Raw genomic sequence first — 25,103 nt, 5'->3', positions numbered from 1 at the left:
ATGGTGTGATGTCCTCTGTCATGCATGATGACCTGCATGGAGTGTTTCCTAGGGTGGATCCTGCTGCAGACCAGATCTAGGTGCTCAGGGACAGCACTGAGTGGGAACCAAATTCAATATGATTCTGAGAAATGAAAAAAATATGTGTGTGGAAGAAACATCATCAGAGTTGCTCATTGACAGCACAGTATATGACAAATTCAATTTGCCATATTTTTGTCTAAATTGTTTGTTTTAGATTTAAATTGTTTTAGACAATTGTTTGTCTAAAAAGCAAATTGCAAACAGCCTTTGACAAAGTCTAAACACTCTCATTCCATCCCACATCTTTTATAGAAAATGGTTTGATTGCTTTTCTAAATTCAGGGAATATCTCACTTACAAATTTCCATCAGGTAGGAATATTCAGTATTTTATTTGCATGCATTTTAATATTTATGGAAATCATATGGAAATCAGTATTATTTAATTACACAACTGGTAAGTAATGGTAAATGGAGTTAATATTTCACAATATTATGTTCTGTGATCGAAGTTTAAGATGCACAGCAAAAGGTAGATTAAAAGGGGGATCTTTGCAAAAATAGAACTGGTACAGATATTTCTATTTAAGAAATAGAAATAGTCTATTCTATTCTGCAAGAAGATGGGCCCACAGAAATTGTGTTCACCCTGAAGTTCAGTACAGCTTGTAATCAAATGTGAGCCGGACAGCATATTCTCACTGAAATTAATAGCAGATGCCTAAATGTTTCAGCAAGAGCAGCCCCGGTGGGGCACTTGGAGGAAGAACAGATCAGGGCTTGGAGAAATAACACGCTAAAGAGTTTCAGCTGGTGTGGTCTCTCTCTGCCCAGTTTGCCCGTCCAGTCGCTCCCACCGCTCGAGTGGCCGCTCTCCAGCCAGTCGGGCTCCTACGAGCTGCGGATCGAGGTGCAGCCCAAGCCCCACCACCGGGCGCACTACGAGACCGAGGGGAGCCGAGGGGCTGTCAAGGCACCGACCGGAGGCCACCCCGTTGTCCAGGTAAGGGGCTGGAGAACAACTCTGTACAAGAAAAGTTGGGGGTGAACTCATTTCTGAAAATTGTGCTGGGGCCTGAACCTGAAAGAGGAGAACCATGTGAACCTGGCTGTGTGCTCATAGATGTGTGTGAAGTGTCTGAAGTCTGGAAAGTCCTAGACATTTGGAAGGTTGGTTTGGATTGGCTTGTGAAAGCTCAGAAACTTGGGCAGAACATTTGCCACCTGGGCAATATGTTAAACCTGCTGTGACCCAGCTCCATTATAAGATGCCCAGCTGTCCTGAGTTCCAGCTGAGCCCATTTTATTTTAACAACAGACTCTTCTTTGTAAACTAGGACTTTTTATGAGGTTCAGAATGTACAAACATCAAGCCTGACTTTTAAACTCAGTGTAGCTCAGTGACCTACCAAACTCAGGTGTAAAGTAACCAGCAGATTGTGTTAGATCTGCAAAGCAACCTTCATTAACTTTGATGGGAGTTGGATTAGGAAGGTGTGGATTTTTCCCCAGAATTAATAGCTGTCTTTGGCTAGAAATGTCTTTCATGCATTTGCTTTTTCTTCGCAATTTTAGAATTTTAGTGTTTTGTTTTGTTTTATCCTGTCCTCTGGTTACGTAGTAGAATTTCTAATGCTAAACCCATATAAATTTAGGTCAGAGAGTTTTCACCCATGTGTAATTCAAGCACTCAGTACATCCATTTCAATGTAATGCCTGGTTTATATGTAACTTGCTGACGCTGTGTCCCACCTTGCATGCAGTGCTGCTTGTCATCTGTGGTAATGCTGCCTTCTTTTGCCCTGGATGTACACCACCGAGGGGAAGCCTGTCCTAGTGGTAGTAGCTGTGTGATAAGGAGACAGCAGGGCAAGATCATTGCATAGCAGTTGGGATGATTTCAAGAAAAAGTTTGGCCTCTATGAAGCTGTAAACACAAAGAGGATGTGTATCAGCTTTGCAGTGCTGTAGAGAAAGGGTGAATGAGCTTGGGCAGGAGCTCCCTTGTGATTTGGGCTGATGTCACTACAGAAATGAGATTTTGTATGTCTCTTGAGGTATCATTTCTATTGCCCCAAGGCACCAGGTTTCTGATCTTGGCTATGCTTGTGAGAATGGAAGTCACCCTGCTGAAATCAGTGAATGAAATCCAAGCTGACAGTGGTGGACGTAACAAAATTTGGCTCTTTGCTGACTTGAGAGGTGGACGAGCTGAACCCTTATTGTGTTGTGGAGAGTGAAGGGCTTTTCCTTCGCCTTTCAAAGGACAGTATAAAATAATGGTTGAGTAGCTGCACTGAAGCCTATTGGAGCCACATAGTTCTTTTCACTCATTTCCTCCTCGTTTCAGATGGTGCCGTTCAGGAAGGAAAGCCAAGCTTTTGGTCTGGGTTGCAAGGTGTCAGTGTGATAGTGCTGGGAATGATGTGTGACAAGTGTACAGATCAGCCCTGGCTACAGCTTTCACTAGGCACATTTGGGGTGCATCCTACAGATGTTGCTGTCACACTCAGGGCTTGCTATGGCAAGCACGAACCAGGCCAGTGTTGAAGTTTATGCTTAATTTTAAGCATGCGATCAATACTACTAATTTAACTGAGTTGATTTGTTCTTAACTTCAAACATATGTTTGATATTCCCCTGCAGGCTCAACCCCTTTTAAAATCAAGCCATAAATTGTTAAATCAATGATTTTGTTTACTTTGGTTGAGCTGGACTTACATGTATAGACTGGATATTTGAGTAAAGGGTGCAGCATAATAATAAATAGGAATCACATTTGACATACCTTAATATATGCAGTGTTTTTCATTTATGAATCTGACAAACTCATAGCCCTCTCTGGTGTGTTTGGAGCCACATGGATGTATGAACTATATGGCCAATCAGCACTTACTCATCTCTCAGTTTACTTACAAATATGGTATCATTTACCTTCCCAAGATATTCCTATCAACTGGATGTTTATTGCAATAAAGGAGTTTCTCGTGACATGGAGAAATATAAGTGCTTTGTTTCCTTCCTGTAATCAATATCAATCAAAGAGGGATTTATATTTGCTGTTGGAGACAGGAACTGATATTCCTAGTTTTATCATAATTTGCCATTAAGCTTAAGGATCTTAAACTATAAATTCAAAGATCCACATTCGTTTCCCAAGCAGATGTGCCTTTGCACAGCTGTGCCTGCATATGGGGAAAACATGGATAGTTTCTTTATGGAAGTTTATTACAAACCTGGAAGTGTTTGTTAGATTTGTGTTCAGTTTAACATAACAAGGTTCATATGGGTGCCGAGCAATGAGATAGTTGCACCTGTATGGTTTATGACATCTGAAACTCAGGATGGCTAGTAAAATCCAAAGCTTTCATGTAAGAAGTTATTTGGCTTCAAGATTTCTTTTTTATTTATTCTTTCCCCTCGGTGAATTTTAACTTCTGTGTTCTTGTCAGGTGCAAACAGTACAGAAACAGGAAAAATGAAACAGGATTGATTTTTTAAAAGGTAGATGCTGTGTCGAGGAAAGGTTGCATGAGCTAAAGGCAACCGGTTGCAAGGAAATTACATTAAATTGTTTTTAACAGGTTTTATCTGTCTTTGGCCCGAGAACAGGAATGGTGGTGTTGACCCAGGGGTGACAGGGCTGGTGTTCTCCTGCAGGTTGGAGACCCATAGCACTTCTCAAATGGCAGCCACAAACACACCACCCTTGGGATTTTTCTGGAGCGCTAGACCCTCTCCATAGCAGATTTCTTGAATCCAGGGCTGTCTCTTAGGCATTTGGGCTTAAATATTGAGAAACCCAGCTTGCCCAGAGTGGAAGAAGCCCACCAACACAGTGGGATTTATACTACGGCTGACTGTCCCAGTCATGTCCCATACATTTTACAACCACTTTTGATACACTGCTTTTCCACTATTTTGATTACCTTTTCTAAAATACAGTATCTCTCTTAAAAAAAAACCCATTAAATTAATCTTCCATGTGACTAATTATGCAGCTGAACCTTCTGGAAGAAGAGATGTTGGCTAGTTTTTGCAGCACAGTGTTGGCATGCAATATTTATTTTTTTGAAAACTGCATTTTGCATGCAAGTTTCTTCTTTTCAGCGCTCTGAAGCTACAGACCAGCAGATCTCATATCCTCCAGGCCTTATCTTGTGGTTTATCTTTCTGATGCTGCTTCCTCTTCTTCACGTGTCCAGCCCCGAGTGTGTGTGCATGAGACTCTGCACCAGTTGTGCACTCCAAGTGTGGCAGGAGAAGAGTCTGGTTAATCAAACCTCCGGCTCGGTGGGCCGCACGGAATAGGGCATTTACTTTGTTTGCCCAGGGGAGGAAGAGAGAAGCCACATGTGCTATGTCGTGTTCACACCATCTAACTTCAGACACCTTCTAGAGTCACATGGAGAAGCGTAGGCTCCCAGTCAAGCATTCTGAGTCACTCTTGGGAGGAAACTACAGCCTTCTGTTAACTATAGAGAAACTTGGGCTTCTATTTTAGGGATGTAAGTTGAGTGCCAGTATGAGTGTCCCCTAAATGTTAAGTCATTGAGAACAGCGAGCAAAACCTGCACAGCAAGTGCAAAGCTGAAGTTTGCATGGGCGTACTGTCTTGCAGGTCCACCTGATCCCTGAGACTGCAGAGGAGGGGTAGGCAGGGTTGTTTTCCTCCTTTCCAGCTCTTTTTCACTGATGTTAAGGGGCAGCTGCTATTGGTACCCAGCTGCTCCAACCAAGGCTTTGGAAGAGACTGTGCGCTATGAAAGGCTGTGACTGCTCCTGCACAAAGAGCTTATGGATGTGATTGAGATATAGGTGACAAAAAACCCCTTACTCTGCCCAAGTTCACCCTGCAGAGGCACACCCTGCCAGGGGGGTAGAACTCCCCATCTTTGCATGCTTTTAGACAAACATCTGCTGGGAAGGACATGGTTATATTCAAATGTTGCTTGGGACAGGAGGGATGAACTAGGTGATTCCCTGAGATCTCTCCCCAAACATCTGTGTGTTTTGGACCTAGCTTGTTGTAAACAATCCTTGGGAACCTGTTTTTTACATGGCTCTTCAGCACAGTGATTTGTAGTAATTTTCTCAAAGGAACGTGCTTAACTCTGGTGGTTTGTTGTTGTGGTGGGGTTGTTTTTGTTTTCATTTGTTTGTTTTTAATTGCCATCTTAGCAAATCTTTCCCCTGATGTGTTGCTCCTCTAATTTATCTTACAAAAGGCTCAAATACTTCTGAATGAAAACCAGCCCATAAGTAATCATTGACTCATTTGCATGTCTCACTTTTTCTCTCCCACTGCATTATTAACTCAGTTCTTCCTCAACAAACCAGCTTTTTTCACTGCTTGCGTCACGTAATCAAATCTGTTCAGTGCACTCTGAGGCTGCAATGTTAGAAAGCAGCTGCAGACATTGGTCTCTTGCACCCCAGTTTTCCAAGGAAGCACCTTGCCCCGAGCACCCCCTACATCAGTGGTCCCCAGTTTGGGGAAATCTCACTGTTCACCCAGAACGTTTGCACCTTCCTGCAGCTGTTGGTTTTGGATGTTGGGCCAGCCTGACACTGAGCACTTGAAGGTCTTTGTTTAGTCAAATGCAGGGGGTTAAACTGAGTAACAGGGCTGGGAGAGAGGAGGGAATAGTTCCCTCAAGTCAGAGCATCAGGGCTTCCTCCTTCCCCATCTGCCTCTGCAGCAGGAGGAGGAGAAATCTCATGTGGATGGAGACTTGAGTCCCTGCCTGCTGCCGCTATCCTGACATCACCTGGGAGTTGGATTTATTTAACAAAAGCCCTGCCAATGCAGATGTCTTGGACATCAGTGAGGTCTTAAGTCTCCTCTGTTCTTGGCACACCCGCCATCAAAAGCTGTAGACAGTTCCTTTAGCAGAGGTTCAGGAGGAGTAACCTCCAGCCTGGCAGTAATGGGCAGACTGGGCACAGACTGCTGCCTTCAGCTGGCATCAGTGAACATGGAAAAGGATGTGCCCCCATGGGCTTAATTTCAGAAGGGAGGGTAATTCTGCTATGAGCCGTCATCCTGCTGCCATAAGAACATCTTAGCTTGATTTTAATGGTAAAATTTAAGTATGTTACTCAACTGTTTAACTTAGTACAACATCCAGACGTAGACCGTGTCTACAAATGGAGGGCAGGGAAGTGCAGAGGGTATCCCCAACCCATCACGTGCCTTTGTGTGCTGGTTTCCTCTTCTCTTCTACTCTTTAATGCAGGAAAACTGTATGGAGAAGGGCTCTTGTTCAGCACAGCAGACCCAACTTTCCCCTGAGTTTTAACTTTTAAAATTGTGGTGACTTTCACTGCCTTCTCTTTCTCCTTTTTTAATTTTTTTGTTTTGTTTTGTTTTGTTTTTAAATTAAAAAGAAGCTGAAATGGTTGAGTTGTTAATGGAGCACACAGGAGCTGCTTTACAATAACAAACGTGTGTTCTACTTTCCTTTTATATTTGAATTTTGCTGTGTGTGTTTTCTTGTGGTTCCAAAGTCAAAGGAGACATTGTTTTCTAGCCTAAGCTTCCTATGGGGCCCTGACTTTTAACTCTATGTGACTTCCAACATTCAACTAATTCCTTTGCATGTTAGTGAAACCAGAACCTTTGATGGAAACTCAAAACCAAATCACAGCTTGACACTGTGATTCACACTCTCACAGGGAGGGCTGGGCTGGAGATGAGCTCCTCGTGAAACCCAAACCAGCCTGCCCAGAAGGATTTGCTGTTGAGGGCACACCAGAGGCATTGAGTTTATCCTTTTCTGCCCATCTTCCCAACTCCCCCTGTTGAGGGAGGGGGCAGCCCGAGGTCGGGATGAAGCCCTGTGTGGTTGCACTTCCCTGGGCAGGCTGTGTTGGACTCGCAGGGTGGAGCTGGTTATGCTGGGCAGCATCTCAGTACCATTCTGGTGGCCTTCGCTTCCCATTTCTAGTGCGCAGGAGCCTCACGCAGGCTCTTGATGGCTTTTGGTGCTTGCAGGGATTTCTGCCCCCAAGTCGCAAACAGCCTGTGACAGATTGGCTGCACATTTCATGCCTGATTTACCTGCAGGGCTACCGGGCTTGTTTGCACAACTGTGATGATTGCAGGTGCCTCTTGAGCTTTGAGCTGTTGGGTCACAGGTATATTTACTTGCTCCCCATGCAGGGATAGATGTGCGGTGCTGGAAATGCAGATTTGAGTTACATCTGGGAAATTCTCTTCAAAATGAATATCCTCTCAAATGTAAAGGTAGGCCAGTCAGTACCCCTCGTACTGTGCTGCTAGTGGTAGCGTGGCTGTACCTGGAGATCTACTCATCTTTGTGGAGTCACTGAGGAAGTGAAATTGCTAGATAAATCAAAAGTAGTGTAGGAAAAGAAGGACGAGCCTAAATTTTCTTTGTTTGTTTAGATGCAGGACTGGACTGAATAACAGACAATATAAAATATGATATCTAACAAAACAAGATTAGAGGTAGAACTGATCTGTACACTTTCCCTAACACTAATGCAAGAAGAGAGCTGCTGGAGAACAGTGAGGATGCTTAGCTAATGGGAGAACTTAACTAGAGATAAGTTGCATCCTCTGTTGCTTGTAGTCTTTAAACTGGGTCTGCATCCTCTAGTGTGAAAGGGACGCTGTCACCCAGATGTTATGGCTGAGTGAGTGCAGCTCATCCCTAAGAGAAAGACAGACAGGATCGCTTCCTGGTACAGTTGGGGTGCAGAGGTGTGGGGCAGGTGGTCAGTGAATGATGTACATCGAGGGAGCTGGGGGATTTTCCCATGTGCCAACCTGCTTTGAGTCAGAGGTGGCTGAAAAGCTCTCACTGAAACTTCTGAGCCCAACTCAAAATACATTGCTTTTGGTGGAAAGTAATTTTGGCAGAGAGGAGGGGAAGAAGAGTATGTCAGCCAGTGTGAGGGTGATGGATGCAGCCTGGGTTGTTCCTTGGGTTAGGAAGATGGCTGGATTAGGGAAAATGCAAAATTTTAGCTACTCTTCCATGTATGATCTCCTTGCAGGGCTGTGCATAGGGGAGTCAGTGCACTGTAAAACAGAATTCAAATTTATGGCTCTTTGCCATGAATGTGAACAGTTCCAGCGCAGCAGTAACTGACATAACTCATCCCGTCCAGGGCGCGCTCGAGTCTCCGCACAAGTTCACGCAGAGTGGATTGTGTCCTGTAAACTTGCATCTGAGCACTCTGTTCACGAGCTTCACTGTCCAGCTAAGCCTCCGGTTCCTCCCTTCCTCTCTCAAGACCAATGTCTCTTGAATTGGAAGAGCCTTGTGCCAAGTGAGGACTCGCACCTGGGTCTCCCATGTCCGGGAGAGCGCTGTGCTGGCTGGGTAATGGCTGTTCAGGGGAAGCGAGTGGGCTCCTCCTGCCTGCTGCTGCTCAGGCAGAATTTTCTAGGGTCTCTGTTTCATTCTGAAACAACTGTTGGAACCCCGATGCTTCCAGGAAACCTGAGTTATTCTCTCGTTGCCCATGCCTTGTGCTGTGAGTTTCAACATGAGAAAGATATTGAGAAGAGATGTTCTTGGGGCTTGGTGTGTTGTTTAGTTGGTTGTTTTGTTATGTTTTGTTTTATATTTTGTTTGTTTGTTTGTTTTCTCCCCAGAAATGGTTTTTGGCCAAGATCCTTTCCAAAAATCTGGCCAGTACCTGAGCAAAGGTTCCTGGATCCCAAACTCACCTCGCAGGAGGTCTGGCAGAGGGCTCAGCTCTGGGGATTTGGTTCAATGCAATCAAATCATTCCTCTCAGGCTGAACTGAGTCATGCCAAGATGTTCTTGCTGCTCCCACTGTCCCATGTTGCTCCTTATCAGCATGGTTGCTTTTGAGCTTTGTGCTGCATCTTGGTTGCACAATGCAATTGCTCTTGGTGCTGCACCTGAGGCATCACTGCCTTGCCTGTCTGGGAAGGACAAACTGACAGTGGCAGGGAAAGCTGCAGGGTTAGGTGATAAGAAGCCAGCTCCGCTTGCCACCCTCCGATCTGGTGGCTGGTTCCCACAATGCGTCCAACAGCCAGCAAGGGAACGACTTCACTGGCTGGTGTCAGAGCCTTGTGCTGAGAAATCCCCCTGGTGCGATTCTGTCAAAACCAGCAGGTTTGCAGCCTCTGATCTCCTTGTTGCAGAGAGAGTTTTGTCGTGCTGTGGGAAGTTTAAATCTTTTGTCATGAAGCTCTTTAATTACACAGCTGGTTTTCTTAGTAGGAAAAAGTACTTTCACCCAGCTATGTAAATCTGATCTCCAAATCCTTGTATCTGTACACGTGCAGTGGTCAGATGCATTGACTCTTCTTTTAAACTTTTGGCGAGATGGTCAAAGCATCTTAAAAACAGGATCAGCTCATCATAGGGGTGGGGAAACTGAGGCACAAAGAGGAAACAAAGTGCTTACATTGCAAAGTCAAGTCAGTGTCAGGACAGTCAAGAACATGTCCCCCCAGCTGCTTTCTCCCAAGATCTGCTGTCTCTTGCCCAGACCTGTATTTTAACCCTCTGTGGAAGCAGAAATCCCAGTTAGACACTGGGAGTCTGGTTGTAATTTGCTGCAAGAAGCAGCAGAGCGAATGAGTTTCATTTCTTGGAATTTTGACAAAATTATCACCAAAATAAGAAACATTTAAAATTGAGTCTAATAAAAATTCATAATTTAGCAGAATCAGATGTTCAAAGGATTATCTTCAGAGGCCTTTGTAGACTGCTTCAGTAAGGAACAAAAAGAACCAAGGCAGAGATTTCCTTCTGGTTTGTGTTCTTTCGCTATGTCCCAAGTACATTAAATTGAACAAAAACATGTGACAAGATTCAACTTTATTGCTCAATGTGAGCTGTAAGTGAAGCAGGCAGGCAAGCCGCTGCATGATACCGTGTCCGGATGAAGTCTTTGTCTTAATTACTGAAAGCGATTGATATGCCGCTCTCCCTGAGACAATACGGTGAATTTTTCCATCCTGGTAGGAGTATTGTTGAGTAAAGACCCTCTCCCCCAAAAACCTTGAAATTGTTATGGTCAAAGGACATTAATGATAAGAATTAATGATCAAATCCTTCCTGGTGGAAGCTACTCTGCATCTTGGGAACTGAACAGGCACGACAGAAACGCTGTGCCAAGCAGGGACCATTCCGCCAAGCACATCTTCCTCTTGTCTGCTGCAGAGTGTCCGAAAATACTTGCTGGCATGGAAACCAGCCCCAGGGCTGAGACAGAGCCTGAGCAGGGCAACAGTCTGTGGTGTCCAAAGCTTTGAGAGACACTTTAGCTCTGCAGCCTCTCGCTGTTTCTGGAGGAGCTGGGCAAGCCGGGGCTGCGTCCCGGGGCAGCCGGTGCTGCAGCCGCTGCTGGTGAGGCTTCCAGGGGTTGCTTATCTCCCGGTGTACAGCAGGAAAAGGGAAGCGGTAGGAGGAAGCGATTTCTCACGCGGCTTTGTATTTGTGTCTAATTAAATGTCGCTAGTCGAGCTCTGTTTTCTCACTTTTCACTACCGGCCATGGCTGGTCGGTCGGGATCACCCCGGCGCTGTTCTCCAAGCTGACCACACACATGCACACCCCGTGACTTCCACAGGGAGATAGCAAGTAATATACAGTGGTTAATGGGCTAATCCTCATGTTACAGTGAGCTGAAACAAGCAAGAGAGCTGCTTGCTTTTGAGCAAATAAAATAACCAAGACTAGAGAATTCTTTCCCCAATTTTATACTTTTCTCTGGCAATAGCTTGCATTGTCTAGACAAGATGGTGTGTGCAATCAGCCTTAAAGATGCAGCTTTTTAGCTTCCAGGGGAGAAAGAACTAAATTCCTGACAAGCAAAGCTCTGTTGGGATGAATGGGAAACAAATGACTCCCTTCTACTCTTTAAGGCAATCGACATCTCCTCAGAGGTGCCCGTAAGATTTGCAGGTGCTCCTGCTTTTGTCTTGCAAACCCCATCACTGTTTATATGCAGCCTTTCAGATATGCAACACTCAAACTAGAAACCCCCAAGAAAATTTGTGTCCAAAACCCCTCTATTAAAAGGCAGAACCTTGCAATACCTGTGGAAACTGTGCTGCAGCCAGCGAGCAGTGTTACTGCACGTTTGTGCCATTTGCAGAATGGGGTTGGCAACCCCTGCTTGTGTATTTGGAGCTGGGATCTCGCTTTGTGAGACGATGTGAAATTTGAAATAGTGCAGGAAAAGAATTTGTTGTTTCATATGCCTAATGTGTGGTCTCGATGGCTGTGGTTGCCAGGACCATCGCAGGATTTGTGCTCAGGCAGGTAACTGGGCTGCCGATACGCAGTAGCTAAAGGTACATCTGCTCATTTTTTGCATGCAGAATTGCACATGTGCCTTCCTGAAAATGGCACTTAAATACTCAAATTCAACTGGTATTGATTCTCAGATGGAGTGTAGAATGAATGAATTTTATTTATGCAGAGGCAAGGCGATGATTTTAATCATGCCACACATTTCCATTTTGTTTAGAAACCTAATCATAGCAGCAAACCAAACAAGAAAAGTCTCCTTGTTTTCTGAATGATGTTATTTGTTTATCTGCCAAAGTGCTTTGCATTTCCTCAGGTCACAGACCAGCCTATGTCTGGCTATGTTAATATTATAAGAGCTATGCAAAAGCAAAGTTTAAGAAAAATCCTTCAACTGAAAGAAATAGGATCTTAAAATCCCAAAATAGAGTATGGAAAGGTACACATCATGTCTGGCTTCTCCTTCCCCTTGTGGCAAATGTGACTCAAAGGTGTTGGGTTTTTTCCAGCTCGATCTGTATACAGTTTGGGGGAGTTTTATTGTGAATAGGTCACCTTATAATACACAAAAATGTTTCCTCCCGGAGTTCTGTGTTCATAAATCTTTCTCAGCTCTCACTCTTTTGAAACTGAAATCCAGATGACTTTGTTTTCTTTGTGGAAAGAAGAGTGAAAAGGCGCGAGGGAGCACGTTGGCGCGGGGCTGGTCCTGCCTCCCGCTGCGGGCGTTGCTGCGGGCGAGCTGCTGTCCCCTTCCCTGCCGTGGGCACGTGTCGGGACTGAAAAGCAGAGACTTTGAGCGGCTTCGTTGTTGCTGGGGGAGGAGAAAATGAATTTCTAAGTGATTATTTTTAAAAATGTTTTAAGTCTTCACTTCTCTGTAGGGTTCTTTAAGGGTCGCTTTTACTCCTCCTTTGTACCGCCAAGGAAAAGATCAGAGTTATGGTTAAATACTAAAGCAGCTGCCTAGCATAGTGGAAGTGAGTGTTTATTGAGAGTAACAGTCTCTCCTAGTTCAATTTTGAAGAGAAACATATATCTGAAACAGCGTTAATGTGTTCTTTCATTCTAGCTCACAATGAGTGTTCCTATATAAAAATGCAGCACAAAATATTAACTCATTTCTGTCCCTGCAAAGAAGGGTCAGCATCACTGTTCCCCTGGTACAAATAAACAGAGAGGTTGTATGGCATGACCAAAGCTATTTAGTAAACTGGTGGCAGAGCTGGGTGTAAAACTCCGATTTTAAAGTTCCTGGAGCGTTTCTGTGGGCTGTCCATCTTGATTTCCTGCTCATAAGTCATCCTGATAGGTTCTTAGCTAGTGAAAGTTAGATGGAAATGCTTACGGTAAATGATGACCTATATTATCCTTTAAAAAGTAATCAATTAACTCGATATAAGGATACACACTTTTTGAACAGGGATAGTTGACTCTTTTGCATACATTTTTCTCTTTGTATTTTATAATGCTATTTTGATTTTACAGTGATGTCATCCCAAAGCTTTGCCATAATGCCATAAATTACCAAATAATTATGTTGCTTTCTTCCACTGATCAAACAATTGATTTAAAATCTGGTCCTATGGAGGACCAGAAAGCCTTTTACTATGTGTTTTATAGCTTTTTGTCCAGCAAATGATACAAACTTTGCCATATGAACGGGCAATCAAATCCTCTCTTCTTTGAGTATGTATAAATCTATACAGAGACACACTCACAGCCATACATGTTATTAGAAGACCATGAATAGTTTTGCCTTGGGAACTCATTCTATACATGAGCAAACACCACTTAAAATTACTTTTAAAGGTGGCCTGTATTAAAAACTGTGTACATAGCCAGTTCTGTTACAGCTGCTACTGACTGTGCTCACTGGGGGCAAATTATCTTTTGTAATTTATTATCTGTTTTCCGCCATTCCAGTCTCCCACCTATAACTCTGGGATTTTGTTCTGCCCAGACGCTGGGCAGAGCAAAAGCTGCTTTGCCGTCACTGTAATAACTGTTCCAGTCTGAAGGATCCTCTCGTCCTCTTAGCTGGATCCACAAAGAATTACTCTGTCAGGCATGACAATAAACATGCTCAGTACTTAAAAACTACTCTTCTCCCTCTTCCCTTGGTCACACAATGGCTTTGCATTGAAGGCCAGGAAATCTTGGATTTTGAAAGTACCATACTTAGGATGAGTTTTAGTACAGCTCCCAGAGGACCTGGGCTTAATGGGTCTCCATGGATAAACAGGGAGTGATTCCTACATTCATGCCTCTTCCCAGTAGATCTATCATTTTGTCCTCTGTTGCCTTTAATAGTCTATGCACTCTATACATTTCTAAATCTCCCCATGGCTGCCATCGTATTTATTGCATTCTTGGCAATGCTGCTTCTCCAATACCAACCCCTGGTCCGCTCCTCCTCCACATCGCTCCCAGAGCCAACTGGAGCCTCGTACCCTATTTTCCCTCTTAACAATCTCCCAAAGCGCTTGTGTGAGTGAGCTATCGTAGGTGTCTGAGCTGCAGCTGGGCTGCATTCTGTAATTCTTTCTTGCACAACCCCTGCTTAAGGCCTGGTGACTTCAATGGAGCTATTCATGTAAGTGGAGGCTGCAAATTCAGGCTCTTGGGTTGTAAGTTCTCTGGGGCATAGACCCTGTCTTTGTATGCCTTGCAAATATGTGCTAGATGAATAATGATAGCTCAGAAGAGTGAGTGTCGCTTTACATTTGCCATACTGGAGGAAGGTTGCCAGGATTGCATTGATGCTGCATGTGGTCCCTTCCAGGGGGGAATTAATCCTTCTGTGCAAAGATACCTCCTGCTGACTGGTGAAGAGAAAAGAATTTACAAAAAAGGTCTGGTCATGAATACCATTAGCTTAATCTTCCTTTTCTCTGATCTTCCAGTGCTATTTGCTTTGTATGGCTTCATCAAGGTTTTGGATGTGGACAAAATAATTGAAAACAAATTTAGCTTGTCTCAGACCATAAAGTTCCCTTTCAGCTAGATCACTGGCTATGCGGTAGATAAATGTCTGTTTTTCATTTTTTGGTTATGTGAGAAATTTAGAATGGTTTGATTTGTAATTTTGAATGTTAATAATGAAGGAGAAATGTCCTCATCTCCTGGCCTATGGAGGCATTCTGGCTTTCTTCCCTCTCTTCCAGCAAATACTGTTTATAAGAGCCTGTTTATATCCTTGAACCCTAGAGGCCCCAGTCTCTAAGGTCAATTAAGGCCTCCTTGTGCTAGGTACTGTACAGTCAGAGACCAAAAATGCCATCTCTACCTATACAGGTATTATTTTGATGCAAAGCAAGAGGAATGGCTGAAGGTGAACCAGCAACTAAGGGAAGGATGAGTTTCAAAGAGCAGTGAATCAACGCAAATCCACAGCAGTGATTTCAGGGGAACAAGAACGTATTTCCTTCAAAAGACTATTAAACAATTCTGCAGACAGGCAGACTTTTAGAGTGGAGATGTAGATATTAAAAGGGAACATTCTCCCTGGAGGAAGAGGCTGATGGGCAGAAAATGCAATGTAGGGAGTGTTTAAGAAGCTGAGGCTGGTGTTTGGGGCTGGATTTGGGAATAGATGTTGATAACTGAGTAGAAAATGAGAGGTGAGAGGGCAAAGAGAAGAGCAGAGCTTTGAAGATGAGGGCAGGCAGCTTATGTCTGGTGTGACGGACACGGGGCAAGCTGGAGAGATGTGAATCTTGGGGTGACTTGAACAAAGTGAGGAGCTGGAAGGACAATTCTTCCAGCTGGGTTTGAAATGGATGTGAGCTGGGTGAGACTGCACATGCCAGGGCCAAAGAAGGGCATGTGGCAGGGATCATTAATTTCTGAAATATTTATATGTAGTTTAGCATTTCAGTTCTCAAAATCACAGACACATTTGCTAGGTACTTCTTGTGGCGGGGCGGCGGGGGGGAACCTTATTATTTAACTGGAGCTGAAGTAGGAATCACAAGCTGAACTGAGGAAAAGTCATTTCACTGAATATTAGGCTGGACAGAACCTAGCATTTGCAAACTGGATGTCACACAGGGCCTGATTCAAAGCCTCTCCATCAACGGGCATTTTCCATTAGCCTTGGTAAGGTCTGGAGAAGGTGCATAAGGGAGCACCATGTATACCTGCAGGAATGCAAGTGGGAGAGTTCCTTCTGTCCTTGCTGTGCCTCCTGCTGATGGGCTGCAGGTGTGGGGAGTCAGCTCTGCTTTGCAGCTTCATCCACCTCACAGAGAAAAACCTTCTGAACCTCATTTAGGAATCAGTCACTGCAAATTAAACAAATGTACTCAAAAATGTGTCTTTTGAGGGGATTTATCAATCGGTTTTGGAGACAACCAACAAATTTCTGGCAATGGAGAGCCTGTCTGGATTTTTTCCTTCTTGATGTATTTAGTATTATGTTAGTATTATAAACATTAATTACATGTTTTCCACTAGCTCTCTTCCCTATGTATCATGGACTCCAGTAAATACTTTTTAGAGTATTAAGTGTCTCTGAGAGTAAGAAAGAGTCTGTACTACATATATCTTTATGCCTAATGTATGCCCATATCTATATATATGTCTGTAGATCTATTTAGTTTCCTGACGTGAAGGCATTGCAGGCCTTGTGTGTGACAATAGATTTTTAATGTCTTTCCAGCTTCATGGTTACATGGAGAACAAGCCCTTGGGTCTTCAGATCTTCATTGGGACAGCTGATGAACGGATACTTAAACCTCACGCTTTCTACCAAGTCCATCGCATTACGGGAAAAACTGTCACCACCACCAGCTATGAAAAGATCATTGGCAACACCAAAGTTTTAGAGATCCCACTGGAACCCAAAAACAACATGAAAGCAACGTAAGCATATTTCTTTTTATTAGCTAAGTTGAGGAGGATTAAACAGGCATGTGAAGTTCCTTCTCTTTGGAAAGGAGTCACTTAAATGAATAATAGTGTTTGCTCTGGAGGGTCTCCCCTTTCTAAAGCACTGGGATGATATAGGAGTGTAAGACCTTTTTTACAAAAGCATGAGCAGCAATTACAGGCACCTGGGCTAAAACTGCTTAAAGAGTTACTATTGATCAGTTGACCATGCAGGTGCTTTTGCTTTTTACCCTAATTGTCATGGTGACTATAGCATTATAATCTGTCATCTTCAAAGTCAGAATGGTTTTGTACGACACTAAGGAAAACGAGACTTGAATCTCAAATCCTTACGCTGCAAAGACAAAATGAGAAGCAAGGAGCCTTAGACAGTGGAGGAAAGGTGCATGATTCATTTTACAACATTTAATGGAATAGAAAACATCTCTTCTGAACTCGGCCAAGTGCTCTGGCCATGAAATCGCACTCTCTTGTAATAGGTTAACAGAAAAGCAAGTACAGGCACATCTTTTCTGTATTACTCCTTCCAGTTTTATGGAGGCAGAGGGATGAAGCGGGCACCAGTTTGAAACTTCAGGCTTGAATTTTTGCCAGGCAGCATGAGAGTGATTGTTCTGCAGAGGGAAGAGCTGTATCTCCGTCCTTCAGAGGATACTGACAACATTGGCAGAGCAGCTCTGTTTTTAAGCCCCCCTACTTCATCGCAAAATCCACATACTTGCGTTATATGTATATTTTTTTTTCCAGAAGGTATACCTCATTCCTCTCTTTCCTTCAAGCCTCTCCTTCCCTCTGCACCCAAGGAAATAAATAAATGTCCGCATTTCAAACTTATGCAGCCAAGTACTGAATGGAACATGATTGTCTGTTCCTAACGAGTAACCTTGGAGTAATAAACCCCTGCACACATGCAATGGCAAGGAACAGTGTGGGTGTAGGAAACAGCCTGGGGTTCATGCCTCTCAAAATGTGAACGTAATTCATATGCTAAGAAGAATGGTGTATCTTTAAAACTGATACCAAAATGCATTGACAGTGCCTGTTTAATAACAGTTCTACCTCTGAGGACTATGGCTGTGCTGAAGATCTCAGATTCTGTAAATGTTAATTGGCACGTTCTCTTGATGTAGACAGGCACGTTTGCACTGGGTTCTTAAGAAGTGAACCTGCACTTACACATACCAATATTAAGCTGCAATGCTGTTTTAAGCAATCCTAGTTCTTTCTTTGCCACTTAGCTCCAACCTGCTCCCTACATCCTCCACTGCCAGGCCATTTCCTCGGCTGGGAACAACATCCCAGTGCTTTGGGGGATGACACGGGGACCTGGGCCAGGGCTGGAGGGTCCAGTTCTAGCAGTAGCACCTGCCTTGTCTGAAAGGAGGGGAGAGCAATATGTTTCCTGCCTTGGAGTTGAAATCAATGCTTGCATTATGAACTGTGTCTGGATGGTGCACACAATTAGCTGGTTCGATTGCTGTGACTCCCCGTGGAGCTGAACTAATTTGTCCACGTGCAGGCAATAGCTGCTACTCAGTCTGTGGGCATGGAGCTGTTTGGAGAGCTGGTGGTGGAGGATTTCATGCTGTCCAGCTCATGGAGAGCTCTGGCACAGGCTCAGCTTATTGCCTGCCCCGTGTGCACTTGTGCTGGGTCCCTTTCTGTGCTGGGGTGGGCTCTGCCATGTGCGCTCTCCTGCTTAGTGCAGCAGACAAATAAGACTTGGGGTTATAATGCTTGGGGAGCGGCTTTTGCTGTCTCCAGAGCAAAGGCCACCCCGGCCCTTGGCTGGGACATGCCTGGGACGTGCTGAGCACGGACTCTTTGTGGAGGAGTCCAGCAGCATCCCTCGCTCGCTGTGTGTCTGGGATTCTTCCCCTGTAACTGCTGAAATGCCAGTGTCTAGATCCTAAGCAGAACAAGTATTTGAAGCTGTTCTTAACCCAGAGACTGAAGAAAACCAGCTTAATCCTCTTAACCGTCACCTGTTTCCAAGCTGTTTGAGAGCAGAAATGTTAAGCTAAACTGCGTGTGTGTTTGGCAGCATTGACTGTGCGGGGATTTTGAAGCTGAGGAACGCGGACATCGAGCTGCGCAAGGGAGAGACGGACATCGGCAGGAAGAACACCCGCGTCCGGCTCGTCTTCCGCGTGCACATCCCCGAGTCCAGCGGCAGGATCATCTCTCTGCAAGCAGCATCGAACCCCATTGAATGCTGTAAGTACCTCCTGAGATTTGCAACTTCTCTGTCTCTTGCAACAACAATTGTCTTGCTCCTCTGTGCTCGGATAAGCAAAGGAAAGGTTCCGTGCACTGCCTGGGTCGGTGCCACCGTTTGTGTGACCTGTGGCTCTTTACCTATATGCACTCCCTTTCCTGAAACAAGCTTTGGCAGCAGGTGGCTGGTGCTTAGAGCTCATGAGGGCAGCAAGGGACTTTGGGGCTTTTGCAGATTTTATTTATTAGTGTGTTGCTGCTCGATCATTCTGGTTAGAAGCTCTTTTCTGGGAGGAGGGAGCCAATGTATGTGTGTGTATAGGGACATATATGCATTCTCCCTGTTTGTGCATGAGCTGCCTGCCTTCCTGGAAGTGGTTTTATTTTGAGTGGAGGCACAACCAGAACTTGTTGTCCACAAGCTGGCAGGTAGTTGGAGGTTTTGAATTCAAGCCTAGGCCAGGTCCTAGCCCTTCGGCCAGTCCTGCCTGCCGAAGGAGTGACCGCAGTGCTCTGATCTCAGCTGCAGCAGGAGCACAACTGAAATGGAGAAACAGGTTTGATTTTGAGGCTCGGGTGCATGCCGGTTGTTGTGTTTTCTAGCTGTCAGTGCTAAGGAGTGTGCAGCTCAAAAGGCTGCGGCTGAAGCAGGGAAAGCCCGCGTTGTTCTGGTATTCCCCAGAAGGACAGAAGAAAACTTGCAGTTTTGTTTTCTGGGGGGCAAATCCTACAAGCGTGTATGCTGAGAAACCTGCGCCTCCCACGCGTTTTAACGTACTGGATCCTGAGAAAGAGAGGCCTCTGCTGAGGTGCCCCCCGTGTCGCAGTCATTTCTGGAAGGGCTCCACCCACTTTGCTGGTTCATGTGCATCCTGTGATGCTTTTTGTTGGTAAATGGTGCCTTTTCAGTGGTTTGGGGATTTCACAAAGACATAATGAACAGTTTTCCTCTCCCTTTGCTGAATGACTCACCCCTTTAGCAGAACCTGTCTTGCCATAAGTCATGTGAAGAAAATCATTGAAGAGTTTCCTATGTGTGAGCTTTATTTATTGAGATGCAGGCTTTACTTAAATAACAACAGCTTAGAATAAGACAGGATCCAATTTTGGATGGGAAGTCAAGAGAAATTGTGACCAGTGAATTATTGATGGCAGCTTTGAATAAAACAGTAGAAATTAATAAACAAGGCAAGGTTAAGGAGAGGATGATGGGTACGTGTGGTCTCTTGGCAATGACTATGAGAAGATACAAACTGTCAGAGCACTTTTCCAACTGAGTGAAGCCACCAGGCGAGGTGATGGAGAAGGGACGACAGTGGGAATAGCCACCACCTTTCTCCGTAGGAAACAGTTACGGATCCTTACCATCCTTTATGGGACCAGGTGGCTGAAACAATAGCGGCCTCCACCCCAAACATGTCCCTGCCGAAACAAAGGCCCATTTGCTAAAGGAAACGTTCAGCAAACTGCAGCTCCTGTGGATAGGAAGGGAATCGCGGCAAAGGACCACCTGGCTTCTCCCTCAATTTCTTTTCCAAGTGGAAACAGCCCATCCCTGCCCAAAATTGGGAGCTACCCAGTGGAGAAAACTGCAGGTGTAACTCATACATACGCTGTATGGAAAAACAGCACCAGCCCAGAGCAGGGGGTGGCTGGTCCCTGGTCACGCAGGGAACCCTGCAGATCACATCCCACTTACACGAATTCTCCTAGAGGAAATGCAAGTATGAGTTAGTCAGGCAGTTCTAAGACCCTTCCACAACTGCACATTGTATTTGTGCCCATCAACAAAGAGTGTTCAAGCTGAAATCTGGTTGTGGTTTACAGAATAAGGTCGCGTTTTTCCAAATTGTATGCGCACACCTAATTTGCCCGTGCAATGACTGCTACTTGCAATGGCTTGTTTAAGATGTCTAGGCATTTATCCTGAGATGTGTTTGCTTTGAATTTAAGGGGCATAAAAAAGTTAAGAGTGGAGATATGAGTATAAATGGCTTATTTTAATATTTTTTTATAATTAAAATATTGACATGCTGGATGCATAGCAGACAGCAAAGCTCCTACAAGAAAAATTTATTTGTTCCCCAAGAAAAAAAGAAGGTTTTATTTTTGGAATACGGGATATACTGGCAATTTGGAGAGACATGTTAAGGACTGTGCTTTTCTGAACTCTTGGATATAAAGTGATCTGGAGTAATAAGCGTCTTCTATTTAGAATACATGTTGCATTTTTAGCAATGTTTTTGCATTTCAGTCGCACTTCCTGATCTCGACTCAGTTCTGGGAAGACAGTTAAAATCACTAGTTGGTTCAGCAGGCTAACTCACACTAGAGATGATAATCTCAGTCTCTCCCAGACAATCTGCACAGGTTGCAGAGCTCAGTCCCAGGCAAGCTCAGGTGCCCAGTGGAGAAGGCACACGCTGAGGCTCTGTGACATTGTCTCCATGTGTCCCACCTCCCACCTTCATGTGCTGCTGAAATTCTATTTTTTTCCCTTTTTTTTTTTTCTTTTTGCCATTTTTTTTTTTGACATGGCCACCTGGGAACCCTTGTCCCCTGGGACTGTCCTCTAAGACCTCTCCTGTCTGGTAGCTGTTAATAATATCCCGCTGGGAAAGCCTTAGTAAGTAGCAGCTTTAAGATAACTGGCCATTTCCCCACCAGTGGGGTTCCCTGGAGAGCGCTGTTGCTACCAACAGAATAGCTGAGTGCTCTCCTCAGCAGAAGCCGATCCCGGCTAAAAACTCCCACCGGTGTCAGCAGATCATTAGCTGCAATGAAGCAAGAACTGTGAAGTATCTGCTTTTCACGGGGCAATTTGGTTCCACCTCATCTGTGTCACATTCAGCACTTGACAGGTTTTAGGAGGGGATTTCACAGGTTCAAAGCATCATCCGGAGCAAGTTCCTCCCCAGGCAGCTGTGTGGGAGGACCAAGGAGGTGATATGTTGTTAAATGATCAGTTATGCCTCAAAATGGACCTCATATCCAGACAAGCCTGCACATTCAGCAGCTTGCAGCTTTTTTCTCCTGACGCCTGTTGATTAGTTCTGAAGCCGCTGAGGAGGCAAAGGCATTTGAAATCCCTCTGATAATTGTAGCAACAGGCCATCACTTACTTAGGGATAAAAAGCCCCCTGTCTTGTAGGTGTGGTGCTGGAAAGGTGAGAAAAATTCCTTCTCCTGGGTGTTGCTCCACGCTGAGGCCATGAAATGGCAGCAAACCCCACGGGGGCTACGTGAGGTGTCCCCGGGATCCACAGGCGACAGGTCCACGCAGCAGCTGTGCACACCCCGGTGCCATCAGTCCTGCTGCAGTCGTGTGTCCCCAGGTGTCCATCCCTGCTTGTGCAGGTCAGTGCTTTAGGCATAGACATAAGCCAGCTCATGTAGGCGAGGTCTTGTTGAGCACGCAGGGCTATCACAGAGCTGCTCTGGCAGGAGGTGGTGAAATCACAGATGTGAAGAGTTACTGAGTTAACTCGTCCCTTCAAATACAGCCCTAATAACAACAAGCCTCTTGGCGAATCACCCGTGGAGGGCTTTGGTATTTGCAAGACCTGATCGTTACTTTCAAACCTTTAAGACAATTTTTGTAATGTTAGTTCTATTCCTTTGCTTTGCTTTACCTCTCACTATGAGTTGAAGCTCATTGCTTGGTGAGTGTTTGATCTCTGGAGTTGCATTTCGGCTCCTCGGCCCAAGCATCATGGAGCAGAGTTGGAGGCAGCTCAGAGCAGCCACATAAGCGCCCACGAGGCAGCTTGTTTTACTCTGTGCTGTCAGCAACCAAAAACTGCTTTATGCAAGTGTCTGCGAGAGCTGAGTGCGAGGCTTAGGAGTATCATCCGCGCTGGGTCGCAGTTTTTATTCTAATGGATCCTGGTTAAACCTTCCCAAAGTGTCTCACAGTTCTTGTTTTGTGTAATCCCTTGAGATGCAAACGATTGCACTTGTCACAAAAGAAAGAATGTAAAATCTTGTTCTTATAATAGATATTCCGAGTGGGTAAAAAAAGAAACAAAACCAAAAAAAACCCAAACAAAACTTATTACTCAAGATCTGTGTGTCCATCTGAGGAATTTAAATAGTTTCTATTATTGACTATATTTTGTTCCACTGAATCGGCTCAAATATCTTATTTCCCTTTAATCAATTTCCCTGGAAGTTTCCTTTATTTTTCTCTCCTTCTAGTAGATTTTTCCATAATATTAGACAATCTGAGCCTATGATATGTGACACATGAATAACTACAGAGGAAAGAGCTAGTCATGTAAAAGAATGTTGTCTTGGCAGAGCAGCGAGTGCTTTTCCTCGGCCGGGAGCTGTGCTGGTTGGAACACAATGACAGGCAAGAAGGAGCCCTAGTTTATTGAAATAAAAAAGCAGAACCGAATGGTCTCTGCACTTGGGAGATACCCATTTGCAAGTTTAACCGTAACTATGATTATTATGAGAGTAGCAGTTGAATTAAAGGTATTTTTTTCCCTTTTCATGCCAGCTTCAAGACAGTCGCATAGTTTGCTATGAAAACAGCTGGCACAAAACTTGGTGCTTTTTCTGATGTAAAATGTTTCTTTCTCCTAAAGCACAGAATTTAAAAAGTGAATTCTGACAACATTTGCCACTTCTAATGTGCGGCAAGAAGATTTCAGGTTGGAAAGTCTGAGTCAGAAGGAAAATGCCCGCCCCTTTTTCAGGCTGTGAGAATAAACTCCCGCTTAGTTGTTGTGTTTGCAATACTGCTGTTGGTAAAAGCAAGCACCCCAGCACATTGCACGGAGCGTGGATCTCTGAGCATAATTGAAGCTCAGCAGGTCTCCTCCACAAGGGATTAAAGGGAAATGCTGTGCATACCCGCAGAGATGATCGACAGAGAAGTGAACCGAGGCCATGGTTTTCCTGTCATTAATCACATGCGGGTTTAGTGAGCTGGCTGCAGTTCATAGAAAGTATCATACTTATCTGACACTGCTGCCATCAGTGCTTGTCACTCCTCCTTCGCAAGGACATCATAAAATAAATTATGTGCAGAGGAGGAGGTGGAGAAAAGCCCTCTATTTTTGGTGCTTTTTTCTTGGATGGCTCTGTGCAAACTGCTGATTAAGTCTTGCTGGCAAATTGGAAACTTGTCATTCATACGGAGTTCTTTTTTTTTCGTAGCGTTTAGATAACATTTTCAAGGTTTCCCATAGTTCACGAGGTTGGAAATTTGCTTTATTTACCTGATTCTCATTTAAGCCTTTTACTGCCTCATACTCCCACCAGGACAGAATTCATCCTATCCCTCCAATTAGAAGATTGGTGCTCTCTAGGGTGCCTCACTGGTGTCTACCTGCCTGCTAGGCATCTCCTGCCCTGGTCCCATACTGCAGCTCCCCAGCTTTTGCTTCTCCTCCCACCGGAAAGCTCAGAGTGCTTCAGTGTGTGGTGGATGGGATCAAAGTCTCCCAGGACATTAATGCAGTGGATAAGCATTGGGCACAGGAGCTCTGCTCCTATCGGTCCGGCCACAGGCAGGCAGCGCGTGGTGAATAAACACAGTGTGACAGGAGGAATGAAATATTTACTTTGGCTCATTGAGGTTTGCACTGAGGTGGAAGAATTAATCCCACAACAAATTACACCTCTGCTATTGCTTCTAGGGTTTGGGATTTCTTTTTAGCATTGGACAACCAGCTCTTCTGCTCTTCTCAAATCCAACAGAAATCAGTGGCTGGAGCCAAGAGCCTTTGGGTGTTTGGAAAGGCAGGGGCAGTGAGTCATGGCTTGAAGGCTTCCAGCAAGCTGGGGCGAGCTGGGGCTGCCCTGGGCAGGGGAAGGACCGGGGAGGTCCAAGGAGGGACCTGACACTTGACCCATCTCTTTTAAGTAGCCACATTTGTTTTTTGACTTGGCTTATGATGGCAGTTAGATGTAATTAGCAATGACACTAGTGTTGTCCTCACCGTGCTGCAGGTGCGCCTCAATCCTGCTCCTTTTGATCGCCCAGGAGATCTCTCCTGAACTGATAACAAGGACAACAGGTAAACCTAAGCTTGGGATCCTGTGTTGCAGGTGGTAGAAAGGTGGCATGGAGCAGATTTCACTCCAGCAGCTGTTCTTTGGCCTCTGTTTATGCAGAGGTTTGCATGGAGGCCTCCAGCCACACAGCAGAAGGCGGCACTGAAATCGTATGCTGGTACATGGAGGCTGTAGAACACCTTTGTTCTGGAAGCGATGGTCAGACCTGTGCTGCTTTGTTCCTTGTGAGAGGCAGATCATGTTAGTGTTTTTGCTTTGCCTAATTACCCAATCCAGCCCTCACTCTTATTGCACATGCAGGGAGAGAGACTGCAGAGATGGTTCCTCTCTGGAGGCTGTTAAGAGACATTTACCTTCAGTTAAGACTCCTCATAAAAAGAGCCAGCTTTTGGGCAAGACAAGGCAGTGCTTGGGAGCCCTCCAAGCCTGTGGAAGGAAACAGGATGCTCAGGCAGGGCTAGAGCTGCTTGTCCCAGGAGATTGGTGCAGGAGGAGTGCTGATGGGGAGAGCTGGGCGGCACAGAGGGAAAGGGACTTTCAGGTGGAGCTGGGATCATCTAAGGAGCACAGTAGGGAATACAGCTGAGATTGTCACTTTGAACCTTCTAGCAGCTATGAGCAACAGTCTCTTGGGGGAGATTTGGAGGCACAACAGATTTATCCAGGCAGTTAG

The 25,103-nt window shown here is 44.9% G+C and overlaps 1 protein-coding gene across 1 annotated transcript in view; it reads left to right on the top strand.

The window, feature by feature from the left end:
• Positions 1-25,103, top strand: part of NFATC2 (nuclear factor of activated T cells 2) — a gene marked incomplete at its 3' end in the record, with an annotated part of 80,205 nt that overhangs the window by 10,023 nt on the left and 45,079 nt on the right. Inside the window, exons 3-5 of the mRNA XM_080354605.1 lie at positions 858-1,026; positions 15,957-16,159; positions 18,231-18,403. Of these exons, the coding sequence (XP_080210731.1) occupies positions 858-1,026; positions 15,957-16,159; positions 18,231-18,403 (545 nt within the window). The remainder of the gene's footprint in view (positions 1-857; positions 1,027-15,956; positions 16,160-18,230; positions 18,404-25,103) is intronic.

The sequence above is a fragment of the Nesoenas mayeri genome, assembly GCF_963082525.1.
Source record: "Nesoenas mayeri genome assembly, chromosome: 16".
In the NCBI taxonomy this organism is placed as follows: Eukaryota; Metazoa; Chordata; class Aves; order Columbiformes; family Columbidae; genus Nesoenas; species Nesoenas mayeri.
The sequence above is the reverse complement of the archived record's forward strand: the minus strand, read 5'-3'. Positions and strand labels throughout refer to the sequence as shown.